This window comes from Antechinus flavipes, chromosome 1 (genome assembly GCF_016432865.1).
Source record: "Antechinus flavipes isolate AdamAnt ecotype Samford, QLD, Australia chromosome 1, AdamAnt_v2, whole genome shotgun sequence".
Lineage (NCBI taxonomy): Eukaryota > Metazoa > Chordata > Mammalia > Dasyuromorphia > Dasyuridae > Antechinus > Antechinus flavipes.
In genome coordinates, this window is record NC_067398.1 from 268,483,328 (window position 1) to 268,501,961 (window position 18,634).

Consider the following 18,634-nt stretch of genomic DNA (forward strand, 5'->3'; position numbering starts at 1 on the left):
TAGCTGTGTGACCCTGGGCAAATCACTTAACCCCAATTGCCTCAAGGGGGAAAAAGTATCTTATACATTTTAACTTAAAAAAAAAAAACTGAGCCCAAACTTCAGACTTTGTAATATATTAAGAAACCATTATGAGTCAGTGAACATTTTAAGAAGGCTACTCACTGTGACAAAGGAAACTGCAGCAGGATCCTGGTACTGAACCAATAAAGTCTCCACTGGAAGTTGTATTTTTGGACGGCTCTTTATACGCTTATTCAAGTGGACCAATAACTCCATGACCTAGAGTAAAGAAGAGTAAACTTCTCTAATTCTAAGCTACTACATCATCAATAAATTTGGCTTTAAAAAATTGGTTTGCACATCAATCAACAACTAAATTAAGTGTGTGAGGACTTCTACCTAATAATAGTAATAATAGTCCAGTTTAACAGTATTTAAATAAGGAATGAAACTTGTAAGGATTAACATTTTTATTTCATTTCTGTGTGGTTTCTTTTCTGGACCACAGCAAAAACAACACTTAGATCTATAAAATTATATTCTGTCACCATCCTTGGTACTTAGAAGAAAGGGGGAAAAACAAAATAAACTATGTGGTCAATTTTGGAGGGTACTATTAGAAACAGAAGAGAAATGGGACTAGATTTGGAAAGAATATTCTTATATAAACTCATAGGTAAAATTTTAATAAATTCACAAACTTAAACCTAATCTTAATTTCCAAACTAATAACCACAAGAAAACCTAGCTGGTTTCCATGCAATTTGAAAACCTTGATCTAGATAGAATAGCCTAAACTTACACAGCAATTTATAATTTCAAAAATAAATTTCTCACAAAAACCTTATGAGGCAAGTACAAATGTTGTTATCACCAATTCTATGAATTAGGAAACTAAGTCACAGAGTGAGCAAAAACTGATCTGACCTTCTTATGTACAAGATCCAGTGCTCTTTGTAACATAAAATACCAATGCTCAGACTGAATAAAAACCATTACAATATTAGAGAATAAGTCAAAATTCAGACATATCATAGACAAAAGATAACATTTTTTAAAATTATTAATACACAAATATTTCTCCATGGCTAGTCTCTTAAGTGTCTTCACTATGTTTCAAATATTAAGATCTAGGACAAAAGCAGCTACATCCAGAGAAAGAACACTGGGAAATGAATATAAACTGCTTGCAATTTTGTTTTTCTTCCAGGGTTATTTATACCTTCTGAATTCAATTCTCCCTGTGCAATAAGAAAACTGTTCGGTTCTGCACACATATATTGTATCCAGGATATACTGTAACCTATTCAACATGTAAAGGACTGCTTGCCATCTGGGGGAAGGGGTGGAGGGAGGGAGGGGAAAAATCGGAACAGAAATGAATGCAAGGGATAATGCTGTAAAAAAATTACCCTGGCATGCGTTCTATCAATAAAAAGATATTAAAATAAAATAAAAAATAAAATAAAAAAAATGTTAAGATGTAGATTTCAAAAGACACAGTGTTAATTTTAATCACAGTGTCCATTTTTCCACATGACTTTTTCAAGGGCTACATACTCTTAGTGTAAGAGATACAATAAGTAAAATAAATTCAACAAAATTTACTGACAGGCTATTGCTATAAGGAATACCAAAATATTATAAAGCAATCCTAACTTTTAAGGAATTCACAACCTCACTGGACAAACAAAAATCAAACAATAATACAAGTCAGAAAATAAAGTGTGAATATTAGTGATTCACATAATAAATTTTTAGAGGAATCATGAAATAATGATTAAGAAAAACCAACATGAGCTTTGAAGGTCTCATGAAAGAAACAGAATGAAAGCTGGATTCTAAAGTTAAATTAAATTTAGGGTAAATACAATTAAAAGAAAAAGGCAGATACAATCCAAGGAGAAAGAATCCGAGGAAGAGAAAAGATAATATTAAAGATTCCGATACAATAAGAAGCATAATATATTTGAAGATCACTAACAATATCAGTGTAAGTGGACCAAAAGATACATAACTCAAGATAACATTAGATATGTGTATATGTATATATTAACCAAAGTAAATTGAATTTTATCTTGTAAGAAACATAAAGTTACTGAATCTGGTAATAGTCAGAAAAAGAATACAGAGAGACTAGTAACAGTAGATAAAGTCATGATAAATTAGGGGTCTGGACTAGAATAGAGATAGTAGGAACAGAAAAGAAGTGATGATCAACCTAGAATTGCCAAAGAAGAATTAAAAGTAATCAGTCAAGGCAGAGACCAAGACTGGCATACTTTTTAATTTGTCTATTGAAAGGAAAGAACAGGAGGAAAAAATGAGAACCTGAAGAAAGCAGAAAAGTTTTGAAACAACAATACTAAGTTTCATCTGAAATTTGAAAGGATTAATTTGTAGTGAACCAGTTCTCTCTAACTCTGCATTGTTTTCCCTAATATAATTACAAAGCAAAAACTTCAAAAATTCTCATAGCTGATAAATGTCCATGAAGACTAGAATCATGTATGTAATCTTATGTAAGATTATGTATTTCAATCTTATGTAAGAGGGAGCACTTCAGCTGTGTCTGAAAATAACTGAAGGATTCTTTGGGATAGAGTTGAAACAGAAGGTAGAGCATAACAGAAGAGAAAAAAGGCCAATTTCATAGGACTTTAGAGTTCCAAAATGGTAACAATACTTAACAAAGTTAAAGAGGTAGGTTATAAAGGTTTTTTAAAGTCAAACATTAAGTGAACTGATCCAGCCATTCTGTAGGGAAATTTGGAACTATGCCCAAAGAGCTACCAAACTCTGCATACCTTTTGATTCTGCAGGGTCTCTACTGCATCTGCATCCCCAAAAGATCGTTAAAAAGGCAATAGGACCCACATGTGGGAAAAAAACTCTTCGTGGCAGCCCTTTTTGTAATGGTAAGTAAGTGGAAACTGATGGCCATCAGTTGGGAATAGCTGAATAAGTTATGTTATGTAAATGTTATGGAATATTATTGTTCTATAAGAAATGATCAGCAGGATGATTTCAGAGAGGCCTGAAGAGACTTACATGAACTGATGCTAAATGAAGTGAGTAGAACCAAGAGAACATGGCAACAACATGATGATCAACTATAATGGATGTGGCTCTTTTCAACAATAAGGTGAGTGAGATCAATTACAATAGAAGTGATAGAGAGAGACATCTGCATCCAGAGAAAGGACTACAAAGAGTGAATGTGGATCATAACATAGTATTTTCACCTTTTTAGTTGTTGTTGTTGTTTACTTGCTTTTTGTTTTCTTTTTCATTTCTTTTTCCTTTTTGATCTGATTTTTCTTGTGCAGCATAATAAATGTGGAAATATATTTAAACCATACTTCCTATCTAGGGTAAGGGAGAAGACGGCAGGGAGAGAGAAAAATATGGAACACAAGATTTTGCAAGGATAAATGTTAAAAACTATTTTTGCAATTTTGAAAAATAAAAATCTATTATTAAAAAAAGGTAAACATTTATATTTGGTAACAAAGGCAATAAAGATTCACTTGAATTTGAATAGGAAAGTGACAAGGAACAGGTCATTGATGATGAGACTCTGAACTAAGGTGGTTTGGCTATGTTAATACAGAGAAGGGAGTTAGGTAAAAGATAATGTGAAGAAATAACTAAAATTTATTTCCTAAAAGAGTATTATGTCTCAAACAATTTTTCTGTATTGTTTCCCAAAGTATTTAAAGATAGAAACAAATCCACTTAAGCAAATCCAGATTATTCCAGGGAAAAACTAACATATTGATGGCTGCTGAAGTGACCTGTAAGTAACAAGAGAAAATTCACTAAGGAATATCCAATTCTGAGAGTACAGAGTATCAAGATATTTGAGAGAAGGAAATATCAAAACAGAAAGAGAAAAAGCTCTATAACTTCATTATGACTAGAAAAAGGCAACTGAAAAAATATCAATAACTAATGGCTCATAGACCTATTTTCCTCTCTAAGAGTCTGTGAAAATAATCTATACATATGTTGAGAGAAAATCTAGCTTAAATGTTTGAAAAAGAACAGATGATCTTTCATAAATGATATTCTACAGTAGACTATTTTTTTAGTAATACAACTGATTAAAAAGGGAAATAGAAGATTCTACATATTGCATACTGCTTATTAACTATAATAAACACCAGCACAAAATGCAGAATACAAAATAGCCCTCCCCCAAAAAAAATCAGCAAAATACAGCTTTGAATGCTCTAATAAAATAATTTTCTGCTTTAGGCAGTTGATTCTACATATCCTTAAATAGAAGTAAACACTATCTCACATGTTAAAATCCTACAAGATTTCTTGAAAGACATAATAAAAAACTTCATTCAATTGATCATTAGTAAAGCATAAAACAAGATTGTGTTGTCAGAGAAAATGTCCAATAAGAGTCCAAATGGAAGGATTCCCAATAAAATAGTGAGGTATTTTAGGTGTTTCTGTTGGCAAATGACTTTAAACTGTTTAGAATAAGCTCCTGGCTCATAGTAAAGTCTAGTAGATGAAAGCTAAATTCATTCAGAATATTTAAGCTTAACTATTCAGGAAAAAAAAGCAATTGGAATAACAAGTGATTATTGCTCCAATTAAGATATACAGTTGGGTGACATATATCTTAGATATTACAAATGGACAACGAATCAGTCGAAATTCAGAAGAAAGACTATTATGTTTTGGAAATTGCAGAGAGTCTTTAATCCATACAATGTCAAAAGGTATAGAAGAAAGCCCTCCATTGAATACTAGAGGATTCAGAGAAGGAACTGGGTGAGAGTTACACAAGATAATAAGAAGATAGATAAAATTGTAATCTGCAGAGGGAGCACCCAAACAAATGTGCTGTTTATTCTTTTAAAAATGATATATTACACAGCTCTTTTTTTGTGAATGATACAGTAAAGATGTGACAAGAAGAATGACAGTGATTAGTGACTCCTTGCTCAAAATTAATAAAGCAGCTATTGTCTATTTTAGAAATTGTCCAATGTCTTCTTGGGACATGTAACCAAAATAAAAGAGAAATTCCATTCAAAATAACAGAGAAAGTATAAATCATTTGAAAGTCTGTTTATGAAGACATACTCAAAAACAATATGAATCCACAAAACACTTTTTGCAGGAAAAAAAACCTAAGGTTTTTAAGGGGAAATTAATTTAAGGGAAATTTAAGGGGAAATCTAAGGAGAAATATTACTCATTAATATAATAAAAATACTACATAAATAAACTAATTAATTCAGTACTGTGCTCCCAAAGGATTATTTGTATGGAACATATAAAAGCAAATAAAAAAGTTATATGGTGTTTAATATACCCCAAACCCCTACTAATTGAAAAAAGGACTTAAATTAGGTAGACATCATTATCTCATACTGTATTTATTCCAAGATAAACTCCAAATGAATATGTGATTTAGATAGAAAAGAATATCATCATGAGCAAATTAGAAAATCAAGAAAGAAATGACCATTTCAACTTATAAATAGGAAAAAGTCCATCATCAAACAAAGGATAGAAAGGATTACAAATGATTAAATGGGCAATTTTAATCGTAAAATATTTTTTAAAGTTTCAAAAACCAAAACAAAAGCAGTTAAAATTATAAGACAAAAAGTAACTGGAGAAAATTCTTCCAAATTTCTCTCATAAAAGTCTTAGTTGCTAAAGCTGATGTAACTATAAAACTGAGAGATACTTCAGTAAATAAACAAAGAACAAGAAATGGAAATTTGCAAAGGAGAAAATTCAAGCTATCAAGAAAAAACAAGTGAAAAAAATTCTCCAAATTATCAATAATTTAAAAGATATATAAATGAAAATAACTATGATGTTTTACTTCATACCAATCAGATTGACAAAAAATGACACAAATGACAAAATAAGAAAAATTAGAAACACTAATAATTTATAAAATGACATCATAAAGAAAAATTACTTTGAAAGACTTCAGACCTCTTGATTAATGCAATGATAAGTCATGATTCCAGAAGACCAGAAATGAATCATACACGCTACCTTCTGCCAGATGAATGATGAACTTAAAATTCAGAATGAATTTTTTTTAAAGAAAATTAATGAACTTTATCAGCCTGAAATGAAAACTAATTTTTAAAATGCATTTTCTTTATTTGTTTCAAATCAACAAGCATTTATTAAGCACTTAATATATGCAAAGGAGAAGCATTAAAGTACTGAAATATACATTTAAGGAAAAATAAAAAGTCCTTCATCTCAAGAAAGCTACAGTCTTTTTCAAATATGTTTTAAGTGATGTTTTGTTTTTACATCACCAAAATTTCCCTAGTATCTCTTCCTCTTCCTCCACTATGAGGCAAACTATATATCAAATATTTTTAAAGACACACACAACAAAAGGAAAAAGAAAACAAAAATGAGAGATACTAGTCAAAGTACCAAAAAAGCCTGAACATTTGCATAATATATAACTCTTGCGGACTGTGGGTTTGTAATATCTTCTTTTATAGCACTTCTTTTAAGCAATATTTATTCTCTGAAATTTTGCAAAACTGAACTTTAACTTTTTTGTGATTTTTCTTTCCATTTACATTATTGTATTTACTATACATATTGCTTACTTAGTTCTGTTTATTTTATTGTGCATCTGATTTTTTGTGCTTTTCAATATTCTTCATATTACTTTTTTCTTACAACATAATAATATTCTATTACATTCATATACCACAACTTTTTAGCCATCCATATCCCAAACCATGGTCATTCTTGTTTGGGATAATCCCTTTACTTATCTGGGACTTTTATATATACAATTTTAAAAATAAGTAAATAAGATTATATATATAAGAATCTTTCACAAGGTTGCTAATAGTTTGCAATTAATTTGTGACCACTTCTCTACTGGGAACACACGCACACACACATGTACACGCACACAACACACACATATATATGCATATATATACACATATATATATATGCATATATAAACTATTTGTATATCTTGTATAGTAAACTGGTCCTGGAAAAATTTGATATAAAGATGTTTCCAATTTGGCTGATTATTATACTGAGTGCCTTAAGTTAATTTGTACAGAAGCTTTTTAGTTTGATGTCATCAGATAAATGTTTTATATGTTATCTTTTGTAATTCCCTTTATTTTGTTAAAAATAAAACTTTTTCCTATAACTATGAAAGGTATATATTTCTGTTCTAATTTTTAATGGTATAATATTTAATATTAAGATCATGTACCCATGATCACTAGCATTTATATTAGTGCCTACTATGTGTCAGATATTGTATTAAGAGCTTTCCATCAATTATTTCATTTGATCGTTATTATTATTAATAAAATTAAATATTAATAATAATTAATAACATTGATATTATTCTTATTTTACATTCAAGGAAAATAAGGAAACAGAAGTTAAGTGACTTTCCAATGATTACACAGCTATTTAAGTGTCTGAGTGAGAATATGAGCTCATGCTCCTGACTCTAGGTCCAGCATTCTACCCACCGCACCACTCTGCTGCCTGTACTATAGAACATAGCATAAGATATTGTTCTAACCTAATTTTTGCCAAACTGCTCATGAGCTTTCCCAGCAGTTTCTATTGAACAAGCAGTACTTTCCTACATAAGTTATGTTTTCCAGTTTATAAAACAATGGGATATTGAGTTCCATTATTTCTAATCTTCCCTTGTCTAGTTTGTTCCACTGATCCTCCTGCTAAAAGTGATATATTTAAAATTCAGAATGAGACACATAATTTTGGATATGGCCAACAAAGGAACTCATTTTGTTGGACCACACGTATCTATTATGGTTGAATTTATTTTTCTTTATTTAATTGTTCAATCCTTAGGATTGACTGTCCAGAATTAGAGAAGTGATAACTTCATTGTACTCTGTTCTCTACCCTAATCAGTCTAAATCTAGATTATTATCCTCCACTATAGACTGGGCTTCCCAGAATGTCTTTTTGCAAAAACACTGATAATCTGAAGCAGGTCCAGAGCAGAGAAATCATGAAAATAAATGGATCTCAAAAGATGATTCAATTGAATGAATTGGTAGTGTTATTCTGGAAAAGATACTGCAAAACCTCAATTATTTCACTTATGTGGTTACTACTTCCAAAGTTACAAATCAAAGTTCATCTGTACCATCTAATTTTGTGAGATTGTTGTCTTTATCATGCTGTAAATTTCCTATAAGAGAAATCTGAAGTGCTGGAAGGGAAACCTACCGCTAAATTTTTGATATTACATGAACACCAACAGAGCAAAAAAACTATCCAATGGTTATCACTTGTTCTCCTTACATGAAGGACCTCCTTTTCCAGGCATACATTTCTTTGATAATATCATATATGCCACCCCTCCAGCCAAATTCTTCTGTAGCAAGATACTTTGTTTCAATGGCTGTTATAATCAAAGGACCCATCATCTAGTATGTTACTAGCTTCTTTAAGGTTCTGTGCTCTATCCGACAGAGTGGATCTAACCCCAAAAAAGAAAATAAAAATCAGTAAAAATAAGTAAATAAGATTATATATAAAAGTTCTAGATAAGTAAAGGGATTATAAATGAGCACCTGACCACTACAAATAATCATATTCCAATGAAATGAATTCCAGGTCACTGAAAGAGCAGATGAAAGTTTTAAGCCAATGAAAAAATTTTGAAAAATCATGAAAATTAAGAAATATGATACATACACAACTAAAGAGGCAAAAGTGCTAATTTTCAAAAAGGCCAAGAGGAGAAAGGTTTCTTTCAGACCATAAGCCAATGTTTTTTACTTCAATTTCCTATCAAAATTCTAGAACATATTATCAAAAAGATGGTCTTTGAAAATCTCAGAAAAGGAAGTAGTAACAAATGAGGGGCAGCATGGCACTCCAGAGAGATCCTAGCAGACTCAAATTTCTTTTCTAACAAAGTGACTAAAAAAAGATTTTGGTGTAGAACCAACCATAATTGAAACTGTTTTTCTTCAGAAATGGTGATTTCCTTATCATTAGAATATTAAAGCAGATCTTAATAATTTTTGTCATGTTAGAGTAGATCACTTCTGAGCTTCTTTCTACATATTATAAAGCATTAATCCTTGGGAGGCAAAGACTATACATTTAAAAGATTTTTTTAAAATTAAGTGATCTGGCCTTAATTCAAGAGTCTATGATTCCTTAATATAACTTCCCATATCTAACACTGTATAAGAGAACATCCTGCTTTACAAGTAAAATACAGCCACTACTTACTGTCAAAATGCTAATTCAAATGATCTCAAGCTTTAAAATATATCTAATGGCCAGGTTACATAAAGAGGTCAGCTTTAACTCACTATCATGGATTGAAAGAGACTAATTAAGCAAATTTTGTCTCAGTTTTTTGAAGAAACAGGAATACAATTCTAGATAAGGAGAATCATTCCCAGAATAAACTAACTTTGTATGTAGTAGTGTTGACATGACTACCAAGTATGGGTATTTAAGAAGGCAACAATTTAAACTTGCAGCAGATTCTTAATAAATACCTGCTAAAGAAGTGAAGGTTAAACAAGAGCATACAGAATAATTATAGAACCTCTAATCTTACAAAACATATCAATTTAATCAAGTACTTAATTCCAGCAACAGGTACAGCATACTTACTTTTTTGCGTACTCCTTCTTGTGTACTAGACAGTTTGAGCAAAACAGGAGGAAGGAATTTAGAGATAATATTCTGTAACTGCTCATCTGTTTCAGCATGACCAAGTCGTAAGAAGACTCGCTCAAGTTGATCTGAAATTTGAAAAGGAAAAAAAGTATGAAAACATAGCAAATCACAAATTCAAATATCAGGATTTTTCTTCTAACCTTCTTCATCAAATTAACAAATATCACTAATAACTAAGTAAAGGCAAACTATTAATGAAGAATCAGAATGTCAATAAGGACAGCCATTAAAATACATATACACAAGTAGAGAAGAGGAAGGGAGTGTCAGTCTAATAAACACAAGTTTCCAAGAATCTAGGCACTACAGTTTTGTAAAATTAACTCACTGTCAAAATAACAAAAGAAAGAACCAATATAGAGTTCTAGTCCATCCTCAAAGTCAGCAAGAGAAATAGTCAGGAATGTGATCATTCAGAACCCATAACCATGCAACTAGTCTCTGATACAACTATTAAGAAGATCCTTTCACATAGGCATTAAATTCTCTTAAAAAGGAAATGGGAAAAGGCTAACAACCAATCATCTTTCTTTATTCTATAATCTCTGAAGGACTTCTGAACACTTTGTTATTTATTAAGCAAGTATAAGTGTCATAACTATATGAACTATAACCCTTAAAGACAAGAGATGACAGAAGAGAAGAGAGATTTGCCCTTTTGGGGAAGATAATAAAGACTCCCTAAAAAGACTCAAAATCTCAAACCCAGTTCTATCTTAGCAGCAAGAGCCCAGACTCAGTGGTAGCTAAGCCACTTCACAGATAACTTAAGGGATAGTCCGACAATCTACAACCCTGGATCTAAGGCTATGATTTCGAACTTCTTCAGTATCATGCCAATCAAGAATAGCTCTGATTCCCCCTCATACTCTCTCCCTGTACTAAAATGTATCTATGTATACAACACAATACAACATACTGTATCAACACAATACAACATATATATGTATATGTATATGTATATATGTCTTTGTCATTTCATTTACTAGGTTTCTTTTACTGAGTCTGAGGATGAAATGAAAAACCCAGTAGAATATACACAAATGAGAAACAGCGTGGTGTAGTAGAGAAAGAACTACTGACTTTTAAATTGATAGAAGCAGTTCCTCTTCCAGAAATTCTTTCTACCAATGAATCAAAGATATTCTACATCCTATTTTGTATGTATTCTATATCCTATATTTTGTACGTGGGGGGAGAGGGGTCAAGGAGAATGAGGGAGAAACAGAGACAGAGAATTTCATGACATTTCTTGAGGCTATTATTTGACTAGGATTGTGAACTATTGCTCTAAGAGCAATGTTTTAAGGCTGAGATTCACAAATATGCCTTCTAACCCAGTCTCAAAACCAAGCAATCCAATAACCATTTTAATTAAGTCCCTATTACAGGCCAAGTGCTGGAAATAGGAAGCAAAGTCATCAGACCTAGAAGTTTCATTCTGTTCCCCTATATTTCTCCTTTTAAGTGCATATAAGCAGGTATGAGTATATACATAACTTGTATTAATAACTTAAATAGCCCTCTCAACAACTGAAGGACAATTCAAGAAATGATTGATAAATAATGGCAATATGAGATGATACTTGAAAAAAAAAAAATAGATGGTAAAAGAAGAGAGTATTCCAGGCAGGGGAGAGTACCTGTTCAAAAGCACAGAGGAAAGCTATAGATTACCAAATTTGGAAAATAGTTACATAATTCAATTTGGCAAGCTTGCAGAATATGTGATACAGTAATTGAACATAAAGGGGAAAGGTTAAACTGAAGACAGATTGAGAAGAGTTTTAAATGATAAGCTAAGGAACTTACATTTCATCCTATAGATGAAAATTTCTTAAACAGAAAAATGATGTGGTCAGACCTGTAGTTGCAGAAGATTTTGGCAACTGTGTGAAGGATAGATAAGGAAGAGAGGGGCAGGTGGAACATGGGAGATAGAAGGCCAATAAAGAAGGTATAGCACTAGTCCAGGAAAAATGACAAAAAATGACTTATGATGGTAGCATTTTAAGTGTAGACAATGGGATATATGAAAGGAATGATGTGAAAGTAGAATATTCTACAACTGACTAAATATAAGAAATGAGGGGAAGAATTAACAATGATAAATCCAAAGTTATAAACTTAAATGTCTAGAAGGAAAGAGGTAGTAGTGAATGGAAGGAATGGAAGGAATGAAATTTAGAGTGTATTTGGATTTGGGGAGAGAAGGGTGCGGAAGGAAGAACTGAATTTGAAATGCCATAGGGATATCCACTTAGAAGTGTTTAACAGCAGCTGGTGATGTGGGATTGGAGCTCAGGGTTGGATTTATGAGTCATCTAAATGAACAGAGATAACTGAAGTCACTGGGAAGTGGCAAGATCGCTAAAAGAGAAAGTGAAGAACAAAGAGGGCCCAGATCTGAAATTCATAAATATTTTTGGTCACATATACCATCGTTAAAAAAAAAAGTTTAACACATAACCCCAATGTATATATTTATTTATAAACTACATGAATGCACCACTAGATTAATAATATATCATAAAACTTATAGAAAAAAGAAACAAATAAAGGATAAGATAAAAATAAATAATATGTGATCCTAGATGCAAAAGAGTCCAGATATCTCCCTATTTACCACCATTGGTGATTAGTATTTCTAGACCACTACTTCAGAAAAGCTCGACCTACTATATTCCAACTCATTTACCCTTCAGAACAACTTCAACAGTCTTTCCATCCTATAGAAATTGTGCTATGGGGCAATAGCTGTCTGAATTGCGGGTTGCTATTCTCAGATTGGATTTCAGAAAAGACCCAGGCATCAGACCTCACTTCCCTAGACATTTCTCTCTTTTTGTTCCCGAAAATTACTCTTTTCTCTTATTTCCTACTCTTCTAGTTCTGGAAATAAGACCATGATCAAATTAATTGTGCCATTGTTCCTAAGTGGGGTATATGTCAAGCTACTGCCCTTGAGTTTCACTAACTATCTCTCTGATTTATAATATCAAATAATAGTTCTTCCTCCCCTAAGTACTATCCCCCCATACAGCAGGTATACCCCATTTTCCATGTTTTCCCCATCCTATTTTCAAATTATGATCAAGACTGCATTCATCTTTATAAACACAAAATGCTTTCTTTTTCCTATGATTTTCTGCTAATGGTGAAAGGACAGAATAAAATAAAGTTTTACTGGTTTTGAGACCAAAAAAAAAAGGGGGGGGGAGGGAGAGAATTATTAAGACAGTTGTATGAAGAATAAAGTAGAGAAGGAAGAAAACTGCGAGAGGGAGACCAATAAGGAGGCTATTGCAATAGTCTAGGCAAGAAATGATCAAACAACTGAACTAAAATGATGATTGTATGAACTGAACAAAAACTGACAGAGAGATGATTAAAAAAAAAAAAAAAAAGCAAAATACCAAGTTTCAGTTACCAGCTTGATATAGAGTGAATGAAAGCAAGGAGTATGACACCTTACATTGTAACTTTAAGTGGAATTAGAGAAAAAAAAGAAGGATTTTCCATGAGAACCACATATCAAAAGAAAAAAGACATTAATATGATGAAATAAAAACTCTTGAGGAAGGAATTGAGTGAATGTACTTACAAAAAAAAAAAAAAATCTTAGCCAAGAAGTGATTTCTTGAGAATCAGAATAGCCCACATAGAAATCAATGACCCCACAAAAAAGCAAGATATATTAGAGCAAACATTAGTCAAGAGAAACCTAAAAAGGTAAATTTGAACATTAGGAAGAGACCACATGATAACATACTGTCACCATCCTGATGAGAGAAGAAATTAGTGTCTTTTCAGAACTAAATGTCTTCAAAGTTTATTAAAAAAAGAAAAAGAGGTACTGTTCAGAGGGTTCTATGATAAGAAAGATAAAGAATAAAAGAAACATAAACGTATACAGAAAGGAGGAAGAAGGTGGAACTCACCATTCCTCACAACTGGGGTACATAAGAAAAGTATACAAAAAATAAAGAAACATTAGGGAAGGAATGATGGGAATGGACATGAGATGAACCAAAATGGGGTAGGGGTGAGTAGAGAGAATATTAAAATCTAAGGAAGCACCTTAGAATAGCTAAACAAATTGTGGTATATAAATATAATAGAACTGTTCTGTAAGAAATAAAGAAAAAGACAATTTTAGAAAATACTAATAGTGTGAGATGACCTGCAGTCAAGTAAGCAGAACCAGACAAACAATTTAAAAGAACAGCAACTCCATTAAAAAAAAAAAAAAAAAAAAAAGACAAAAATAGTAAAAGGCTTGAGAACTCCAATCAATGCAACCACCAATCACACCTATGATGAAACATTTTACTCACTAAAGAAAAAGGTAATGGACATAATGTGCAGAAATATACTTTTGAGCATGGCCAAACATTTGTGTACATTTAGAGATTTGCTTTGTTTGACTATACTTACTTGGGGCTTTTTCTTTCTTTCTTTTTCTTAGTTTTCAATCAAGGGAGGAAGTATCTCATGGAGGGACCCTACTTGGCTCATAGAAAACTCTTTAAGTCAGCTACTTATTTGGCATGATTTCTGTGTTTATATTTGGGTTTGGCTAGATTACCTTTATTGATGTATCTTCCAACTCTTAAGATTTTGTGATTTGAAATTGATATTACTCAGCCTTCCCTCCTCTCCCTACTCCCCCCCCCACTTTTGTTTTCTATATTACTGGGCTACTATTAAATCCTCTGAGTTATCTGAGGTTTTTTGGAACTTACTTCTAGAAAGGTTCCTACATTTTGCCTATCTTGGCTTCCAATAATCTCTTTGATTATTAAGACTACATTTTGGCAGAATAATTAATTTTCCATTAATGGCAGCCGTATTTATTATTTATATAAGGATAACTAGAATATTAGGATATTTACAAAGCCAGTTATAATTCTTATATTTCTCATTGACTGGTCTCAAAACTGGAATTTCTAAAATGATACAGGTTGTCAGTTTATTGTTTAAAATAGAATGAAGTAACTTTCTTCCTTTATCCATTCTTCTAGTTTTAGTTTTCTCAATTTTATTCTTTGGCACATATTTTAAAAGATCAATTAATTTAGATTCAAATAACAGAATCAGTGTTTGAACAAGGTCTCTTGTGGCAGCTACTTCCTCTTTGTATTCTTCAAAGTGTCAAAATAATTTTTCATTGAATTGTGGAAATTTATTAAGAAAAACCTTTTAGTATAAAGGAATAAGGTTTTATTGTGTATTTATTGATGAGAAATACATATTGATGAGGATTAGAATATGAGACTTTCTACCCTTCTATGGCTTTACTCATCAAATTGTTCCTGTGACTTTTTTAAATAATTAAATTATTTAATTAAATTAAATAATTTAAATAATTTTTTTTGTCAAAAAAAATAAGCTTAATTTATCTATGCACACAAGAGAACACACAAAAAAAGGATTTTATAGTAAATCATGAATCTTTGGTAGCTTTTTTAAAAAGTTAGATAATTCTACATGCTACTTTCAAAACTCTTTCTTCTCTCTACTTACTCTCTTAAGTTTATTCTTCCTTCTCTACTTTATTCTTCATACAACTGTCTTAATAATTCTCTCCCTCCCCCCCCCCTTTTTTTTTTGGTCTCAAAACCAGTAAAACTTTATTTTATTCTGTCCTTTCACCATTAGCAGAAAATCATAGGAAAAAGAAAGCATTTTGTGAGGTCTGATGCCTGGGTCTTTTCTGAAATCCAATCTGAGAATAGCAACCCGCAATTCAGACAGCTATTGCCCCATAGCACAATTTCTATAGGATGGAAAGACTGTTGAAGTTGTTCTGAAGGGTAAATGAGTTGGAATATAGTAGGTCGAGCTTTTCTGAAGTAGTGGTCTAGAAATACTAATCACCAATGGTGGTAAATAGGGAGATATCTGGACTCTTTTGCATCTAGGATCAAATATTATTTATTTTTATCTTATCCTTTATTAGTTTCTTTTTTCTATAAGTTTTATGATATATTATTAATCTTTACCCAGAACTGCTGCCTATCCATATTTTCCTCACTTATACTTGTGAAAGTCATTTGGAGAACTCAGTTGCAGATATTTATCTTTATTAAATTGTATTTCATTAGATTTACTCCATTGTTCAAAAAGGCCAACATTTTATAAAATCTTGATTTGGTTATTCAACAATTCCTACCAGTTATATATCCTTGAAAATTTAACAAGCATTTAACAATGCTTTCAAACAAGTCACTAAGAAAAATGCTGAATAGCACAGAATCAAGGAGAAATCCTTAGTAGCATCAAATAGAAAGCACAATAACAATAAAAAGTTGTCAATTAGGTCATATTTGGATCCAGCTCTGATTCCAACTAACACATAACCCCTTTAATAAAAGCCTCAAAAAAAATCATCTCTTTAATGTTATTTCAAAGAATACTATCTATGATTTCATCAATGTGAATCCCCTCACCCAACAATAAAGATCATTCCTATTCACATTTTCTTCTTATCAGAAGAATAATTGTATTCTGAAAAATTCACCAATGAAGGATCATGTAACATTCAGAAAGCTGTCCTCTAAGTCTTTTAACACTAAGCTGATATAACACAAATCAAGCAAGTTTAACTAGTTGTACTGATGTTCAACCAATAATTTTTAGTAAAACTTTTTTAAGAATGCGGTACTTAATAAATTTCAATGGCACAAAAAGACATGAAAAGAAAAAAGGTTACTGTATTTAACAATGATTGACCTTGAAATGAAGAAAATGCATATATTTTTTTTTTAGGCAGAGAACAAAAAGGAAAGAAATAAATATCACCACCACAGTTTTTCACAATATCTGCGTGTAATACTCTGGTTTCTCTTCAGATCACATAAATCTTTCGCCTTTTACAATATCTGTGTGACACTTTTTATATCATGTATATAATTTTAAAATCTTGCAATCTCTCCCACTTTATTCACAAAACGAATTGTTAGCACAGCAAAAACCAAACAAATAAAAAAAAAAAACCTCAAAACCTTAGCACTATTATGGAAAATGTAGTTTTAAGCAATACTGCTAATATAAATAATACAAGTCAGAAATATACTATATATCAGGGTTTCTTAAACTTTTTCCATTTTCGACCCCCTTTTACCCAAGAAACTTTTCTGTTACCCCAAGTATATAAGTATATAAAAAGGTATACAAATTAAATATTTACTAATAATAACTTACAATTTCACATTCAGTTACAAGACCTCATGTAGAGTCATGACCCACAGTTTTAGAAGCTTTGCCACATAGCTCTAAATTTTCCAAAAATGCTAAACAGAAAACTTTTCTCATATATAAATAGAAAAGTTAGAATCAAGCTACAAGTATCTATTAAGTGCTTACTATGTGCTGGGCATTGTGTGTACTGACATGGAGGTACAAAAACAAAAATAATCACTATTCACATAGATTACTTGTTAATGGTGATGACATCATCATGTAGATAAAGAGGCATATATCCAATAAATCCAAAGTAAAAGGAATATTAACTTTAGAAAGGCTGAACTGGCTGGAAATAACAGGAAGGCCTCTTCTAGAACACAGAATTTTTACCATGCAAACAACTGTTTACATGCCAGATAGCAATCTTCCTTTAAAAGCTGGCAATATTTATTTTATCACTGGTATGGTAAAGTGGAAAGAGCGCTACATTTATAGTTAGTAAACTGGGTCAAAGGTTGTTTTTGCCACTTCTACCTCTATGATCTTGGGAAAAATGACTTAACCTGGATCTCTGTTTTCTAAACTATAAAATGAGGCTTCTTTCAGAAGCCATGGATGCCAAGAGACAGAAGTGAATAAGGAAAAAGCATACCAGGCACAGAGACAGTCAATCCAAACGCCTGGAGAGTAGAGATGGAATGTTTCGTATGAGGAAAAGCAAGCAAGCCAGTTATAACACTGGATTACAAAATGCATAGGATAGAGCAACATTCTTTTCATGATGTTTGTAAGAACCAGGATGTTCCAGGACCAGCATTGTGAGAAAAAGAACATGTATGGCTAAAATCCTATTCATAAACACTTAGACCAAACCATAAACCAGTATTACAAATTCCATTTATAAATTAAGAAACTGTATATTCTTCAAGTTATTCTACTGTCTAATTCTTGCCAATCACACAAATTTCTTCTCAACTACTAAAATTCCATGCAAATCTACATCAAAATATTTATTCTCCCATTTTGATCAACCCTGGTTTTATCTCTGGGATGCCAGGCTATAAAAGAGAAGCTTTTACCTTATCTAGAATGATTATGTAATCTTCTGGCCCTCTCCATCCTCCCCCCTAATTCTCCTAATTCAATCTATTATGTCCTGTGGAATACTGCTCTATTTTCAAAGGCCCAATATAGTCTCAAATTTTTTCAACATTTTCTACCTCCTCACTAATGTGAATTTTTCCCTAAAATTCTACAACCTTCTCTACCTCAGGTCATACTCCTAATCCCCCCAGAATTTCTGGGCTATAAAGAAATGCTGGTAGAGTCCTTGATTCTTGTCTATCCTCCCCTTTTTATTCTTCTACTCCTATTCTTCAATATAACATTCCCTATTTTGAAGTTCATGAAAGCTATTTATATACTCTATCTTCATCCTTATTACTCTTATTTATCTGTTTTCAGTTTAACATTCTCAAATTCTTCAATGACATTACTAAGTGATTTGGAACATTCTCTTCCAATCTTCTCTGGGACTTCAATATTCTTCATAATATTCATTCTGTCAACATTCTAGTTAACATTCATTTGCCTTCTTAATTCCAGTGATCTCTTTCCCACTATCACTTAACTACAAAGCTGTATGAATAGGGGAAGAAAAAGGAAAGGAATAAACTCTCATATAGCACCTATTATGTGTCAGTCACTG

At 31.7% G+C, this 18,634-nt stretch overlaps 1 protein-coding gene across 3 annotated transcripts in view; it reads right to left on the reverse strand.

The window, feature by feature from the left end:
• The window catches only part of ECPAS (Ecm29 proteasome adaptor and scaffold), a 160,539-nt gene that overhangs the window by 99,682 nt on the left and 42,223 nt on the right, over nt 1-18,634 (reverse strand). For all 3 annotated transcript variants that reach the window (XM_051961107.1, XM_051961090.1, XM_051961097.1), the window contains exons 2-3: nt 9,673-9,803; nt 166-282 (exon numbers count right to left, since the gene is read on the reverse strand). In XM_051961107.1, the coding sequence (XP_051817067.1) occupies nt 166-282; nt 9,673-9,803 (248 nt within the window). The remainder of the gene's footprint in view (nt 1-165; nt 283-9,672; nt 9,804-18,634) is intronic.